Source organism: Marmota monax, unplaced genomic scaffold (genome assembly GCF_021218885.2).
Source record: "Marmota monax isolate L192 unplaced genomic scaffold, Marmota_monax_Labrador192_F-V1.1 WCK01_AAM20220418_F8-fsc00023, whole genome shotgun sequence".
NCBI lineage: Eukaryota > Metazoa > Chordata > Mammalia > Rodentia > Sciuridae > Marmota > Marmota monax.
The window spans coordinates 3,886,568-3,901,540 of record NW_026692907.1 but is presented as its reverse complement, the minus strand read 5'-3'; the positions used below and the strand labels follow the sequence as shown (position 1 = coordinate 3,901,540).

Here is a 14,973-nt window from a genome sequence, read left to right as displayed (position 1 = left end):
AATAAGAACAACGAATACAGTACAGTTACCCCATTAAATGCAAAGTATTGTGATAAATTTACCTAGTAAGTCCAATTGCTGGTTCTTATAAATGTAGGTGGCAAGTGTCTAGGCGGAAAGGGTTCCTAGTCTAGGGGGAAAGGTGCTAGCTCAAATACAACGAAATTCTCTGGGTGTGCTGCCACTAACTTAAGGTTTCGGGTAAGTGGAGATCCTAGTAAGTGCTGGGTTGGAAGCAGAAGTGGTTTGATTGGATGAGAAAGATTAGCTGGTCAACTTCTGGTTGAGGAAGACACCAGGATGGCAGCATTAGCAGCTGCAACTCAATTTACCAAGAACGCAGTGAGAACGAAATGGCATCAAGGCCTTGGGAGAGGGTGGGGAAAGTACCCTAGGAGTAACCTGAATTGGAACAAATTGAAGGGGGAAACCCCGCCAGAGTCAGGACTTAGATGGGGAGGCGAAGGGGGTCAACAAAATGGCCCCAGAACGTCAATGGGCAAGGTGGAAAGAGAAAGCAAAGGAAGCAAACCTTTAGAGGGGGAGGGGACGCTGAAACACAGAAACCGGGATGGGGTGCTCCCCAAAGAGGTAATCGTGACCCCAAGACTGCGGTACAAACTTGGTAGGTGGTCAGTACCAGGATGAGACACGTTCAGGGTTCCAGTGCGTCTGCGTCTTGAAGTTTTTCATACATGGCATTGGGGTTTTGATTTCGCGCCGAATCGAATCGTCTCCGGGGGATTTCAGCATAAGAGTTTGGTAACCAAAGTCGTCAAAACTGGGGGTTCATTTCAACCGGTGTTAGGGGTCTTCGGGGAGGGCCGGGGACACCAGGGTGGAGGGCACGTGGGGGCGGCGTGCGCGGTCTGGGCAGGCAGGTCTGTGGGCGGCGGCGAACCGGATTCCGGCAGCGCCGCGGGTGAATTTCCTACAGGACTGCGGCGCGCTCCGGGAAGGGGTGAAGGTGGATCAGCGCGGCGGCGGCGGGGCCTCCGGGATGGGGGCGTCTCGGGCCGCGCCGCTCCGGGAGGGGCCCGGTGGCGGCTCCGAGTGCCAGGGCGGAGGCTCGGCCGGCTCGGGGGACCGTGGCGACGCTCCGCGCGGCAAGCCGCGCTCCGCTTCGGCCCCTCCCGTCCCGGGGGAACCTGTTGCCGGAGAAAGGGGCGGGCGGAGGCGAAGACGGCGGACCCTCCCTCTCCTCTGGTCCGACCGCCCGGCAGCCCTTTCACCCCTCACACGCTCCGCGCCGCGACTCCTCCCTCCGCTCCTTTATTAAAAACAACAACATCACACGGCCTCCACCACCCAGCGCCTGGGAAGAGCCCCGCGGCCGCGGCTCGTGCCGCTTCCGGGAGCGGAGGCGCGGCCGCGCGCCGGGAGGAGGAGCAGGCCAACATGGCGGCGCGCAGGGCTGGGCCGGACCGCCGCCGCGCCTGAGCGCCCTACCGCCCCGACTCGGCTCGCAGCGCCCACGCCTGCACCCAACCTGGCCTGGCGGCTGCGGAGCACGCGGGGCAGGAGCGCAGGGGCACACTTGGGCGCTGGGGCGGCGCGGAGGAAACGCCGCGCGGCCCGCCAGGCCCGGGACCCGCAGCTTAGCGGCTCGCCGGCCGGCGCAGCCCGGAGGCCCGAGCCATGGAATCGGAGGAGGAGCAGCACATGACCACGCTGCTGTGCATGGGCTTCTCGGACCCCGCCACCATCCGCAAGGCCCTCCGCCTGGCCAAGAACGACATCAACGAGGCCGTGGCGCTGCTCACCAACGAGCGGCCGGGCCTCGACTACGGCGGGTATGAGCCCATGGACAGCGGCGGCGGCCCCAGCCCCGGGCCCGGCGGGGTCCCGCGGGGCGACGGCGGCGGGGACAGCGGTGGCGGCCCCTCCCGCGGCGGGAGCACCGGAGGTGGGGGCGGCTTCGACCCCCCGCCCGCCTACCACGAGGTCGTGGACGCGGAGGTGAGGTGGGCGTCCCCCGATCCCCGCTGGAGAGGCCGCCGGGCTGGAGTCCCGTGGGCAGGGGACACACCCCGCCGGCCTTGTATGGGGAGGGAGTATTCGACGGGGACTGTAATGGGAGTGTGTGTGGCGGGGGTGGGGGGCACACTGAGAATAGAGCCCCGGCTTCATTCGGGGACGGAGGTAAATTGGGGTCAGGTGGGAGAGGGACTTTTGGGGGAGGAGTCCGAAGGGGAGTTCCGGATGTGGAGCCGGACAGCCTGTCGCGGTGAGGAGGGGGTCTCCTGGGCTTCTGGTTCCGCACGCCCACGCTGTGGGCAGGGGTCGGGCTGGGAACGAGGGTGCAGACCTAGCCTGACATTCGCCTGGAGCCGTAGATCTGAAGGACTTGCGTGTGGGGTCAGAAATGGGTACTGGAAGACCAGGTTGGGTCCCAGATTTTGTGGCACCAGGTTGGAGTGAAGGATTGCGAGAAACTCCAGGTTCGGACTCAGAAAAGGTGGGATGGTCCAGCCAGAGTAGTGGCCTGTCTTTGCTAGGGTCAGAGGAAGGCTGTTGGGATTAGGAATGCTTTTGGGGTTTTTAGTCAAGGGTTTGGAGAAGAGGACGTTGACCAGGGTCTAAAATGAACAGGGACTGAGCAGAGGCCAGGAACCACAGGAATTCTTAAAAGGTCGGAAGGAGGCTCAACTGTAATATGGTGTGAGGTTTTACTAAGGTCCGGTAGGTATCAAGGCGTGTAGTGGGGATTGGTAAGAGGCTTGGCCAGGAACGGGAGCTGGGGAGGGACCAGGCAGTAATGAGGGCTGAAATTGGAGAATGAAGCTGGGACCCAGCCTGGAGGGGAAACGCTGGCCATATGAAACGTCAGAAATGAGGGGAAACTAGACTGGGTAAGGGGAGAGTGATATGGAGAGATACTGGAGTGAGAAGGAGTCTGTTAAGAAGGGTCTGGCAGTGGCCTTGCTCAGAAATCTAGAGTGGAGAAAACTAGGCCTTTTAAATTTCGGATGTGACCAAAGAACATGGGAGATGACAGACTTGTAGTAAAATGAGGGAAAACAACCCGAAGCAGCAGTACTTACGATTAATTACTTTGCAGAAAAATGACAGCTCATGGCAGGAAATTTGGTTAGATTCATTGGATAGTGCATTTCAGGGTCCAGGAGCTCTCTTTGGCCTGACCACATAAGAAAACAGATCTTAAGTTAGAGGGCTTGTGTTTTTAGACAGAAAAATGAATTTGGATAATTCTTAATGAAGCTAAGTCTTCTAAAAGAATTTTTCCTGAGCAATGTTATGTCCATTTGCAGCAGTTGCTCAGGCTGAAGGTGGCACCTGGGAAAAGATGTCAGTTAAAAAAGACCCTGTTTCTGCACAAGGTTTTTTTTTTATTTTGTTTTGTTTTCAGACATTGACATATTTGCTCCATGGCCCTCTGTTACCCAGTAACTCAGCTGTGTCATGTCATTGACTAGTATATGGAAATAAAGACTTATTCCTAGTTTGGGAATTTTTAAAAATTTCTGTTAAGTAACTACTTACGCCACGTTAAGAAATCCACTAGTTTACTGTCTGCATTTAAGACTTACACAGAATCAGGGATGGCTCTTGCATCTTGTCAGGTGAATAACTGAGGAGTTTACAATCAAGAAAAATCCAGAGACACTCTTTCTGAAGCAGTATCAGTTCTTAGTTTCCCCTTGACCTGTAGATTTGGTCTAGGGAAGGCTGCACCATTTACTTTTGAGAGTGGAAGAGAGCTGCTGATAGGGGCTGCCCTACCCCTAAGTATACTGGCAGACCTGCAGGGTGATACTTACCTAACACATGGGATCCTGGTGAGAATGTTTAATCCAGAGTTTGCTTCTGTGGTTTAAAAAATCTTCATGCCTGCCACCTTTCTGCTTGTGTATTCTTGCTGTAGAGAGTAGGAAATTAAGGCTTTTGATTCTCGGAAATGGAATAGGATTGTTTATGGATGTCTATAGCATGTCAGCTCTGTATTAGGTGTTTTATATATTTTATTAATCCTCAATGGAATATTACTATTTTGATTAGTAGCAGAACTTGAATTTGAACCCAGGTCTGTCATATCAAAAGCCAGTGTGCTTTCCACTGTTATCAACTCATGGTTTAGGACTAAATTCATTTGGTAGCAGTACAGATAACAAGGAAAAATACAGGGAAAAGAGACAAGTTTTGCTGTTACTTTGCAAGTCTAGAAATGATGTGGTGAGCACCTAATCAAGGTATCAGGGCTAGAATGAATGAAAGGAGAATCATAGGGGTTTTATTTTTTAGAGCAGAAAATAAGAAATTAATAATTAGTTCATCTCCTTTGTTTTACTGATACAGCCTTTCAGGCCCCAAAGGGGAAGTGGCATATCTCTAGAGTCAGCTAATAGAAGAGGTGGAGTTAGAACTCAGGCCTCTCTCTCAAGCCAGTGCTTTTCCTACCAGCAAGCTAGAACAATATGCAGTAATGAGTTAAAGGGAAAGAAGAAAAGAAAGGGGTAAAAAAGTAGTTAAAGATTGTCCGCTTAATTTTATTTCTAAAAAATGAATACTTTATTTAAAATTATATATATATTTCTCTTTTGTATGTATGACATTTTAGTTTCAGTGTGTTCTTAAAAATGTTTGAGAATACATAGAATGACATCTAATTGGTTAAATAGAAAAAAAATACAGCTCAGTGGTATAGTGTGTGCTTAGCATGTGCAAGGCCCTCGATTTGATCCCCGGCACCACACACAGACACATATACAGAAAAAAGATTTGATTTATTTTATGTTTGTAGTGTGGGGACAGCAGTGATTTTCACATTCAGTAAACATTTAATACCTACCATGGCCCAGGGGCAGGGAATAGAGTGTCCAACAGAACATAGAGTTTACATTCTAGTGGATATTAGTCCACAGCTCTCATTTTACAAGAGGTGACCTCCCAAGGTCATGTGATGAGTTAGGGAAATCAGTTTAGTAATTCAGGGCCGCGCTATAATTAGGATTTGGCTTAAAAATCATAATTTGGAAAAGTAAAAGCAGTTAATTTCTGTTTCAGCAGAAGCAAGGAGATTGCATTTAGAGAGACCTAGATATCTAGCAAAACACGTGGAACTGCGTAAAAAACCACCTTTTTAATAACTTCCAATTAAGTAAAGCTTCACAGAAAAGCTATGTTTGGTTCTTACTAGAATTGTTGAATATTGAAATAGATATAGTTTTTAGTTTCTCTGGGTCTCAACTGGACTTTGAGAAGCTCTCTGATTTTGATTTTGAATAGTATTACTTTAGAACCATTCTATGGTAGATAGGAATCTGTTCTATTATTACCAAGAATGAGACCTCACAGCTGCTCTAAATAACTTCTCCTGATCTTTAGCAGCCCTACTGTCAGAACTCACCACTGATACTTGTGGCTAATAGGAACCCCTCTGACCATACTAAGTGCTATCCCCCAATTCTGCTCTCCAGAGCCCTGATGTTGGTCCCTGTGATCCTGCCCAGGGGATTAGTGGAAATCTGAAGCAGGTATCCTGAAACTCTTATAAAACTTTAACAATTATGGAATGTATCATATATACACACACACACACATTTATATATATATCTCCCAAAAATTTAAATCACATTTATAGGTCTTTAACTTACCCCATTTCTACCCTCCACCCCTTTGGTAGTAAGTAAGTTATAAGTGAGATTTATATTAAAATTCATCTTCTAAAATTAATAACAATCCTAGTATAATTGTGGAGAAAATATCAAATGAGCACATTTTAGTTAACCATTAGTGATTTGAAGTTTAAATATATATAACTTGTCATTTGTAATTTAAAAAACAATTAAAGGGTTTTTTGTTTGTTTGTTTTGGTACTGGAGATTTAATCCAGGAGCAATTTACCACTGAGCTACATCCCCAGCCCTTTTTATTTTGAGACAGAATCCCACTGAGTTGCTAAACTGGCCTTGAACTTGCAATCCTCCTTTCTCAGCCTCCCAAATTGCTGGGATTACAAGCATGTGCCTGGCTCCATTTAAAGGTTTTGAGTAAAAAATAAAGTAATTCCTCAACTCAATTGAAAGTAGATGAAATAAAAATAGGAAATCTGAAGGGTGAATCAACAGCTAGGTACAGTGACTCACACCTGAAATCCTAGCAGCTTGGGAGGCTGAGGCAGTAGGATAGCATGTTCAAAGCCATCTTCAACAACTGAGCACAACCTTAAGCAATTTAGTAAGACCCTGTCTTAAAATAAAAAGGGTTGGGGATGTGGCTCCATGATTAAGTGCCTCTGGGTTCAATCCCTGGTACAAAAAAAAAAAAAAAAGCCTAATTTTAAAAATATTTCTTTTAGTTGTCAGTGGATCTTTTATTTATTTCTATGTGGTGCTGAGGATTGACCAGGGCCTCACACATGCCAGACAAGCGCTCTACCACTGAGCCACAACTCTAGCCCTATAACCTAGTTTTTGAAATAAGAATTTCTCTATGATCATTGTATGTATCTACTTTGGGAATTAAGACTGTGAGTTCATCTAAGGGTTGAATTCTCACCTTGTAATTACCTGGTTATTTGCTTTTAGAATGAAAGTAATTTGGCATAAAGGAAGTACCTTTTGTATGTTGTAAGTGCTTAATTCTAGTGAAATCATTGTAGATCATGACAGCTTTATATAGCATAATATTAGTAGCCTAAATTTTGAAACCTTTTCCAGTACTGGAAAAGTAAATACAATGGTTTAATAATTTGAGAAAAAGGTTTCTAGTAGGAAAATATGTGCATGTACTTACATATGTATATGACTACTACTGCCTAGATAGTGTACGATGTTCATTTGAATCTGAGTGTGAAAATTTTTTTTTTTCATTTTCAATAAGAAAGTATTAAAAAGATCTAGTAGAATCCTTCAAATCTAAAGTTCAGTTTTCCAGGAAACTTTTCATATTTGGAATACCAGAGAGAAATAAGAATATATAAATAAATAACCACTTTTCAGATAAATTCATAAATTTCATTTTTGCTTAAACTTCATTTATATATGTATGTATTTTGTGGTGATGGGGATTGAATCTAGGGTGCTCTGCCACTTAGCTACATTCCCAGCCCTTTTTATTTTTTTGTTTTGACGTATGGTCTTTGCTAAATTGGGGCAGCCTTGAACTTGAGATCCTCCTGCCTCAGCCTCTGGAGTTGCTGGGATTACAGTCTTCTCTACTGAGCCCTGCTAAATTTTATTTTAATTTTTTAAACACTTTTAAATAAGACAGTTTGAATAATTTTTAATATTAGGTTTCCTATCAAATTAGAAGGGTTTTGTAGTAGTCCAAACATGAGGTGATAAACTCTTAGAAGCAGGCACATTTGGCAGTAATAGGAATAGCTCAGTGATAAAATAAAGTCTGGAAAACTTTAAAAGCAGTCTAGCTGGTTTATATAGATTTGAAACAGCTTTTTGTGCATCATACCCCTTGGAGGATAACTGTATTTTTAATGATGCCACAGCCAAGAAAACATTCCAATGTGCTCTGCTTAAGAAGGGTCAGGAATGTGTAATATAGCTTAGTAAGGTTCTAGTGTTTTAAAAAATGGAGAACTTTGGATGCATAAAGAAACAAGCTTCAGATACTTAGAGAATTCAAATATGGGGATATTTCAGTCTGAGGATATTAGCTAGATTTGCAGAGGTTCTACTAAGAAAGTTGAGCTTCATTTTCAGAAGAGTAAATGTGTTTTTTCTTTTTTGTCCTCTCTTCCTATAGGGAGTTTTAGTTTCTTTTTTAATCTTGCATTTCTCATTCTCATGATTATCAAAGGAATTTTTACTGTTTAATATTGTCACAATTTTCAGTCAAATTGATTGATAAACTTTTTGTTAAGCTCATATTGATAGAAGGTGACAGTGTTCATGTCCATGGTGAGTTCTTGGCAAAGTATTTTTATAGCCATTTTGGTTTTGTGTTGCTTTCAGGTTTACTTCTTTGTCCAACAATGAGAATTCTGGCTTCCACCATTGATGGCTTACATTTTTAATTTCTCCTTGTGTGTGTATTGGGTGTGAAGGAAGTAGAATCTACTTGTAGAGATGCTTACCTTAAGGCAGTCAATGGAATATATAGCTATGGATTTGAATTGTTTTTATTTGTTCTGAAGGAAAGAGCTAACATAATTAAGGCAAAATTTTATTGTAATATTTTTTCCAGAAATGAGTGTGTCAGCCATGATGTAGAGGTCTTTGGAACCTTTCCCTAGGGCTGAGTTGAAGACTTGATTGTCCTCTTAGAGATAAGTAGTTCCTTAGGTACTCCATAGTCTGAAGTAAGCTTCATTGTTCCAACTCAGTGGCCTTTCCTGTAGTATCTATCCAGTTATTTGAATTGTGAAATGTGATTGACGTAAAAGTATCTTATAAAAGAATAATTTAATAAACAACATGATACTTGGCATTCTTTATCAGCAGGTTTCCAAAATGGTTTCTGATATTAGTCTAACTCGTTGGTTAGATATTCTATTATCAAGAGTGGTTTCTGCTTAGTGTGCTTTTAGATCCCAGCTTTTCATGTATAGGTCAACATTTCTTTTGCTTTCCTTCTATTCCATTTCTCACTCAATTATATTGTCAATTTGGGTTGAAAATTTTGAAATCTGTGCTTGAAAATCTATAGTGAAGCATTTTGGTAGCGATTTAAAATGTATTTCAGCTCCTAGAAAATATGAAGATATTTTGTAAATGGCAGCACCGTCATTTGTCTTAATTATTCTAGACTTCCTTTACTTTCTGAAACACCTTCCATTTCTTACGCTAAGTAGTTTTCCTTCCCCTACCCTTACTCCTCTGGTTTTGTTCATGTCCATTTTTTCAGTCTTTCTCTGTGCAACAGTGACCCCACAATGATCTCCTTAAAACACAAGCTTTAACAAAGGATGACTTTGATCACAAATATTTGGTTCTTTATCTCCTATAGATAAAATCTGAACTCTCTTTTAGGTCTCCATACTGGCCTTATCTGCCACCTTCCTGTTCTATGCTCTCCCTTTTAGGTTAGATGCAGTCACTTCCCCAGTCTTGCCTCTGTCCTCAGCTTCTTATCCACCTGGCTAACTCTAATTCATTCTTCAGGGTTAGCGCAAGTGCCACTTCTCATTAAGGAATACTAGTCTCATACCACTTACATTTCCCCACTGCATTTTGCATACACACCAAATAAAACAATGATGCCATTTAGGTTTAACAAAAGATATTTATATGTACGTATCTTCCCAGTAAGCTTGAGACACAGAACTATTTCTTTTTCTCTCTTTTTCTGTAGTACTCATGGCTTTTGATTAGGTAGAGAGATTGACTGGGTGGATGGATGACAAGAGAATTTTAAATGGAATGAAACAAAAAGCCAAATGGTATTTGAAAGAGTATAGTATACCAGCGATTTGGGAGACTGTTTGTCTTCAGGGTTCAGTTGATTCTCAGTTTTCTCCTCTATAAAGTGGGCATTTTAGATTGTATTTGTAATTTTTTTTTTTCATTAACCCTTTTGAGAAATTAAAAACTATGAGACCAATCATATGTATGAGATTTAAAATAAGCTGATGCTAAAATATTAATACTGTTATTTTGGGGTGATGGGACTACATTCTTCTGAATTTAAAAAGCTTTCTTTAATGTGTTTTTAAAAATTATTATAGACCTTATTAAATACATATTAAAGTAAATAACAGACCACAAACTGGAGTGATTGCCTATTAAAATGGAGTAGTATGGGCTGGGGATGTGGCTCAAGCGGTAGCGTGCTTGCCTGGCATGTGCGGGGCGCTGGGTTCGATCCTCAGCACCACATAAAAAATAAAAAGTAAAGATGTGTGTCCACCGAAAACTAAAAAATAAATATTAAAAAATTCTCTCTTTCTCTCTCTCTCTCTCTCCCAAATAAGGTACAATATTTAAAAAAAAAATGGAGTAGTTAAAAAGATAATATTGTATAATTCTTAGACTTACATAGATTTCAAAATTACTTGAAGTTTGCAACTGAAGAAAATTAAATATTAAAGAGATTTATTTATTTATCTATTTATTTATTTTTAGTCTAACTGAAGCATAGGAAGGAGTGTTGCTTCCCAGTATATAATTGGGAGTTTAATTTCAAAAGATCTAGAATTCATATTTGATTTTATATAGTTATTTTATAGTTTGTTGTTTTGGTGCTAGGGATTGAAGCCAGACGTACTTTACCATTGAACTACATCTGTAGTCCTTTTTGTTTTTTATTTTGAGATATGGCCTTGCTAAGTTGCCTGGTTTGGCCTTAAACTTGCAATACTGCTTCAGCCTCCTGAGTCACTGGAATTACAGGTGTGCACTACCATATCCAGCATTATTTTATAGTGTCTGGGTATTTCTGACTAAGAAAACCGAGAAGTTGTGAATTAGCAGGAGTTGGCAAATTTGAGTCCAGTGTAAGTTTAAGAGCACTTTTAGTTAGTTTCTCTTCCTGCTCCTTTTCTTCATGCTCCGCCCCACCCCCCAATATCTCACAGCATTTTGACTTTTTATATATGACTCTAGGGTGTTTTGATTGACCTTTGGTTTATCTTCCAGCCTTTGAAGACTCCCAAAGGTCTGTGACTATTTTGAAAACATCTCTCTTTAGAGGTTTTGTTCTTTTTTGATCCAATACGGATGTATGCTAGACTGACACAACCTTCCCTTGTACTTGTGTTCCTGTGACCTGCAATGGTGTTACAGTTGTTGGGCTATTGGTAGCCCCCAGGCACAATCACTCTGCTGTTTTCAAGAATTGTACTCATTTGACTCTTCCTTTCTTGTCTGTTTGAACATTTTTAGGAGGGTGGGACAACTATTTCTGTTATCTCTATTAAAGGGAAAATAAAGAGTTCCCAAATAAAAACACTAGATTTATATCAAGTAATGGTTTAGGTCAAATTCCAGTGGTAATAACAGAGTATAGGAAAACTTCAGAGCATTAGAATAGTTAATTGCCCAATTAACAAACTATCCATTCATTCAGGTTTTTTGTTGTTGTTGTTGTTGAGATCTCACTGTGTCCTGGGCACTGAGGTAGGTGTACAGAGTAAATGCAATGTTGGATGAACCCAGTCTGTCCTTTTTCTGTTGTAGCCTTGAGGCTGGTAGTTTTCTTTTGCCGTAAGTCTAATTAATTATAGTATTTGATTTCAGTAACTAGAACCTTTCAAAAGTTATGGGTTAAACGTAAAAGAGTTTAGATCTATCAAAAGCTTACATGGGGCTAAGATTGTAACTCAGTGGTAGAGCACTTACCTAGCATGTGAAGTATGTAGGTAGTGCCTCAAGAATTTTTTGTGATGTAATTTGATCTAAAGTGTTGTCCACTGCCAAGAAACCAAGTGATGATTTTTTTTTCAAGTATTATTTTTTTAGTGATGTGGAATGTCTAGAATTTGTAGTTATTTGATTGTTAAATGTTGAATATTTATAGGTTGATATTCTCTTAACCTACCTTTTTTAATACTGGTACTAGCTATTTTAATGAAGTTGGGGATATTTGTTGTTGTGAAAGCATAACTATATAAGCTTTTACTAGAATAAAAGAAAGTAGGAACTAGTCTTATTTTAGGCTAGAAATCTCTTAATGACTTTTTTTGGTTTTGATACTGGGGATTGAACTCAGGGCATTCAACCACTGAGCCACATCCTCAGCACAATTTTGTATTTTAGAGACAAGGTCTCACTGAGTTGCTTAGGGCCTCGCCATTGCTGAGACTGCCTTTGAACTCATGATCCTCCTGACTCAGCCTCCCGAGCCATTGGGATTACAGGTATAGGCCATCATGCTGGCCCTCTTAATGACTTTTGATAATTAAAAAAAGAAGTTACTTTAAAGCAAGAGGAATATTGGAAATTTTTGAAAGACTTCAGATGATGAAAATGGCAGCAATTTTGTAAATGAAAACCTGTCTGTGATTAGTAACATTAGGAATCCTTATTTATTATTAGTATTTTGCTTTTTGTGGTCAGCTCTATATTGGCCTGTGCTAAAGTAATACTTTGAAATGTTAGCAATTTTCATTTTGTGAAATTTACTTCTCATGATGTAGTCCTCATTTTGGAATGTTTTGATGAATTATAGTAGCAGCAGATTCTCCTGTATTTCACTAAAGTGACAAAGTATATTAAGAAAATGTCAGATCTCTGTTGATCAACCAGTGTTGTTGAATCTCAGTGTTTAAATTATCCCAGCCAAATATATATACATATATATATATATATATATATATATATATATATAAAACATAATATATAATATTATATAATATATATATATTTGGCTGGGATAATTTAAATATATATATATCACAATAAAAACAACTGGTTCATAATATGTATACAGATATACTGACATCTTTAGCTGATAACAAGCAAGTTCTATTTATTTTTTATTACTGAGTTTTATGTGTTTGAAGTGTGTCTGTGGAAAAGGAATTCTAAGTGTTTGTTAAGAAGAATCAAAGAACAGAAGTGATGCAAAGTGACCTGGGATTCACCCAGTTTTAGTAATTATATATGGGAGAGATATTAAGACTACTTAGCAAGATATACTCTATAGAAAAAAAAATTATTTGTAAACTGGATGTGTTTCCAGCTATTCCCACTCCTTGTTCCAGTAAATAAAAAGTTCTGACTTAATTTAAGAATTAAAAATTTAAGAATTAAAATTGAAGATTTGTTTCAGAGTTGGAAGAGAACATGGATTCTTGGGGTGTTAAGTCTTATCATTTGGGGATGAGAATCTTGACTCTTGGCTCATTAGCAGAGTCAGGATGGGAATTCAGCCTTCTGTGTTTTGTTTACTTTTCCACCCATTCTTTTTGACCTGAGGAAGTATTTGACAATAGGTCATCTTTAATATATCCTTCCTCAGAAACTTTGTGTATTTTAATCATCATCACTTCTTTGTTAGCTGTAGTTTGAGTTGGGGGGCATAGTTGCCATTGAATTCTCTGCTGCTTTCTCATTCATCGTTTTTTATCTTTGCAATTATTCATAAGCTCATAAGGGTGGTGGGAGCTGAGGAGGCTGAGCAGCCGCCATCACCTGTGAAGTGCTGGGTCAGGCTGTCCACTTAACCCTGGACAACTGCCCCGCTCACTGCCTAAAGTCTATCCACACACAGTTGGACATGGGTATTTGATAGTTAGTGCACAAATCTCTTGAAATAAATAGTCTAATTTTATAGTTGTTTCGGACATGACACATGCTTTGGTTCTTTAAAATTGCCTTTTTGTTCTCTATGTATTAAACACACTGATTATCATCTGGGGTGTATAAAACACTTTCAGGTTTGAATTAAACATTTTTAAAGTTATTGTATTAAAACCAACACTTGGCCTAGATTGCATATTTTAATGAGCCCAGAAATAATACAGTATGTATAGATGAACCTTTGGAGAACACTTCTAAAAACTAGGCGTAAAATATGTCAGATCCTTTTATGACCCCATGCATGTGCATGTGCCCTTTTTCCTACTTGGCATGCCCTCCTCTCTCCCCAACTCTTGCCATATTGGACCCTAGGAGTTAATCCGTAGCTTTGTCTATGTGGCATCAACTTGATCCTGCCTTTTATCCTTTCTCTACAAAAGTAGATTTAACACAGGCTTGCAGTTGGCAGAGGTAGGTTAGGAACACCTCCTTATTTCCTTTAGACTCTAAAGGCTGACATGCCCAGTCTTCTTAATCACTTTGCTCCTAGTTTTCTCTTGGGGCTTGGTGGAGCATAACCTTCCCATTATTCTGCCTCCCATTTGTTCTCCCTTCCTCCCTAGTTAGAAGTCCCTTCTTGAATTTGAATGGAAGCCCTTACATGACATAGCATTTATTCCATTGTATTGATTCTGTTCTGCTATTTATCACCCATAATGAGTTATGATTCCTTTGAGGAATGGGTCTGGTTATCTGTGTTTTCCATAAAGTCCAAGGTAACACTTGACATAGGAGGTGCTAAGTTAAATGAAAGAGTCAGTTCTGGTAAATATTTAGTTTGTATCATCATTAAGAAGTAACATTTCCCTCTACCTAGATTAGGTTATGCAGAGGGAAGGGGTGGGAGGGAAGGGGAGGGAATGTGGGGATAGGAAAGATAATAGAATGAAACAGACATTATTACTGTATGTATATATGTTATTGTATATATATATATATATATATATATATATATATATATATATATATATATATATATATTACTGCATGACCTATATGATTCTGTGACATGTACACTTAGAAAAATGAGAAATTATATCCTATCTATGTATGATATATCAAAGTACATAAATGCATTCTAGTGTCATGTATAACTAATTAAAACAAATTAAAAAATTTAAAAAAGAAGTAACATTTCTTCCACTTGAATATCAAATAGCCTCTTAAAACTAATCTTGCCTAAAAGTTTACACCACAGCTTGAATGTAACATAAGTTTTTTTAGTAGTCTATTAGCATATTTCTGTTGCAGTGTTTAATCTAGTATTATTATTTGTGGGAAGGGACTTTAAAAAAATTATTACTGTTGTCTTTATAATTGACTCAATTCTGATATAACACATTAATTAAATTTGAGCTTAGGTATTCTGTACCCTTCCCTTTGCTTTATGTGTTTTCTTGAGCTTACAGAAAAATATCATACACAAGAAAGAACATAATAGACACTTAAAAGTAAAATGAAGAACACTTTTTAGTTTTTAGTAGGACTATTTGCTAGTCTGTTTCTATACAGCTTTGTTGTGTGACTTATTTGAGCTCTGGTTCAGTAAGTAGAAATCAGTTTGCCGAGATTGTCATTTAAAACAGGAAACTGATTTTTAGTGTTGTTTTTATTTTAGATTGCCATATTTGTTTCCTTTAAAATAATGATTATTGTTGTTACTATTAATCCAGTGAGTTTATTTTGAAGTAAAGCTGTTGAGACACTTGATTCTCCCCTTATCTTTCCTCAACCCAATATAAAAAAGGTGTGT

The 14,973-nt window shown here is 40.1% G+C and overlaps 1 protein-coding gene across 4 annotated transcripts in view; it reads left to right on the top strand.

The window, feature by feature from the left end:
• Positions 1-1,604: 1,604 nt before the first annotated feature.
• Positions 1,605-14,973, top strand: part of Usp24 (ubiquitin specific peptidase 24) — a 134,270-nt gene continuing 120,901 nt past the window's right edge. For all 4 annotated transcript variants that reach the window (XM_058581498.1, XM_046451068.2, XM_058581499.1 and 1 more), the window contains exon 1: positions 1,605-1,959. In XM_058581498.1, coding sequence (XP_058437481.1) covers positions 1,639-1,959 — 321 coding nt within the window. In that variant the 5' untranslated portion in view covers positions 1,605-1,638. The remainder of the gene's footprint in view (positions 1,960-14,973) is intronic.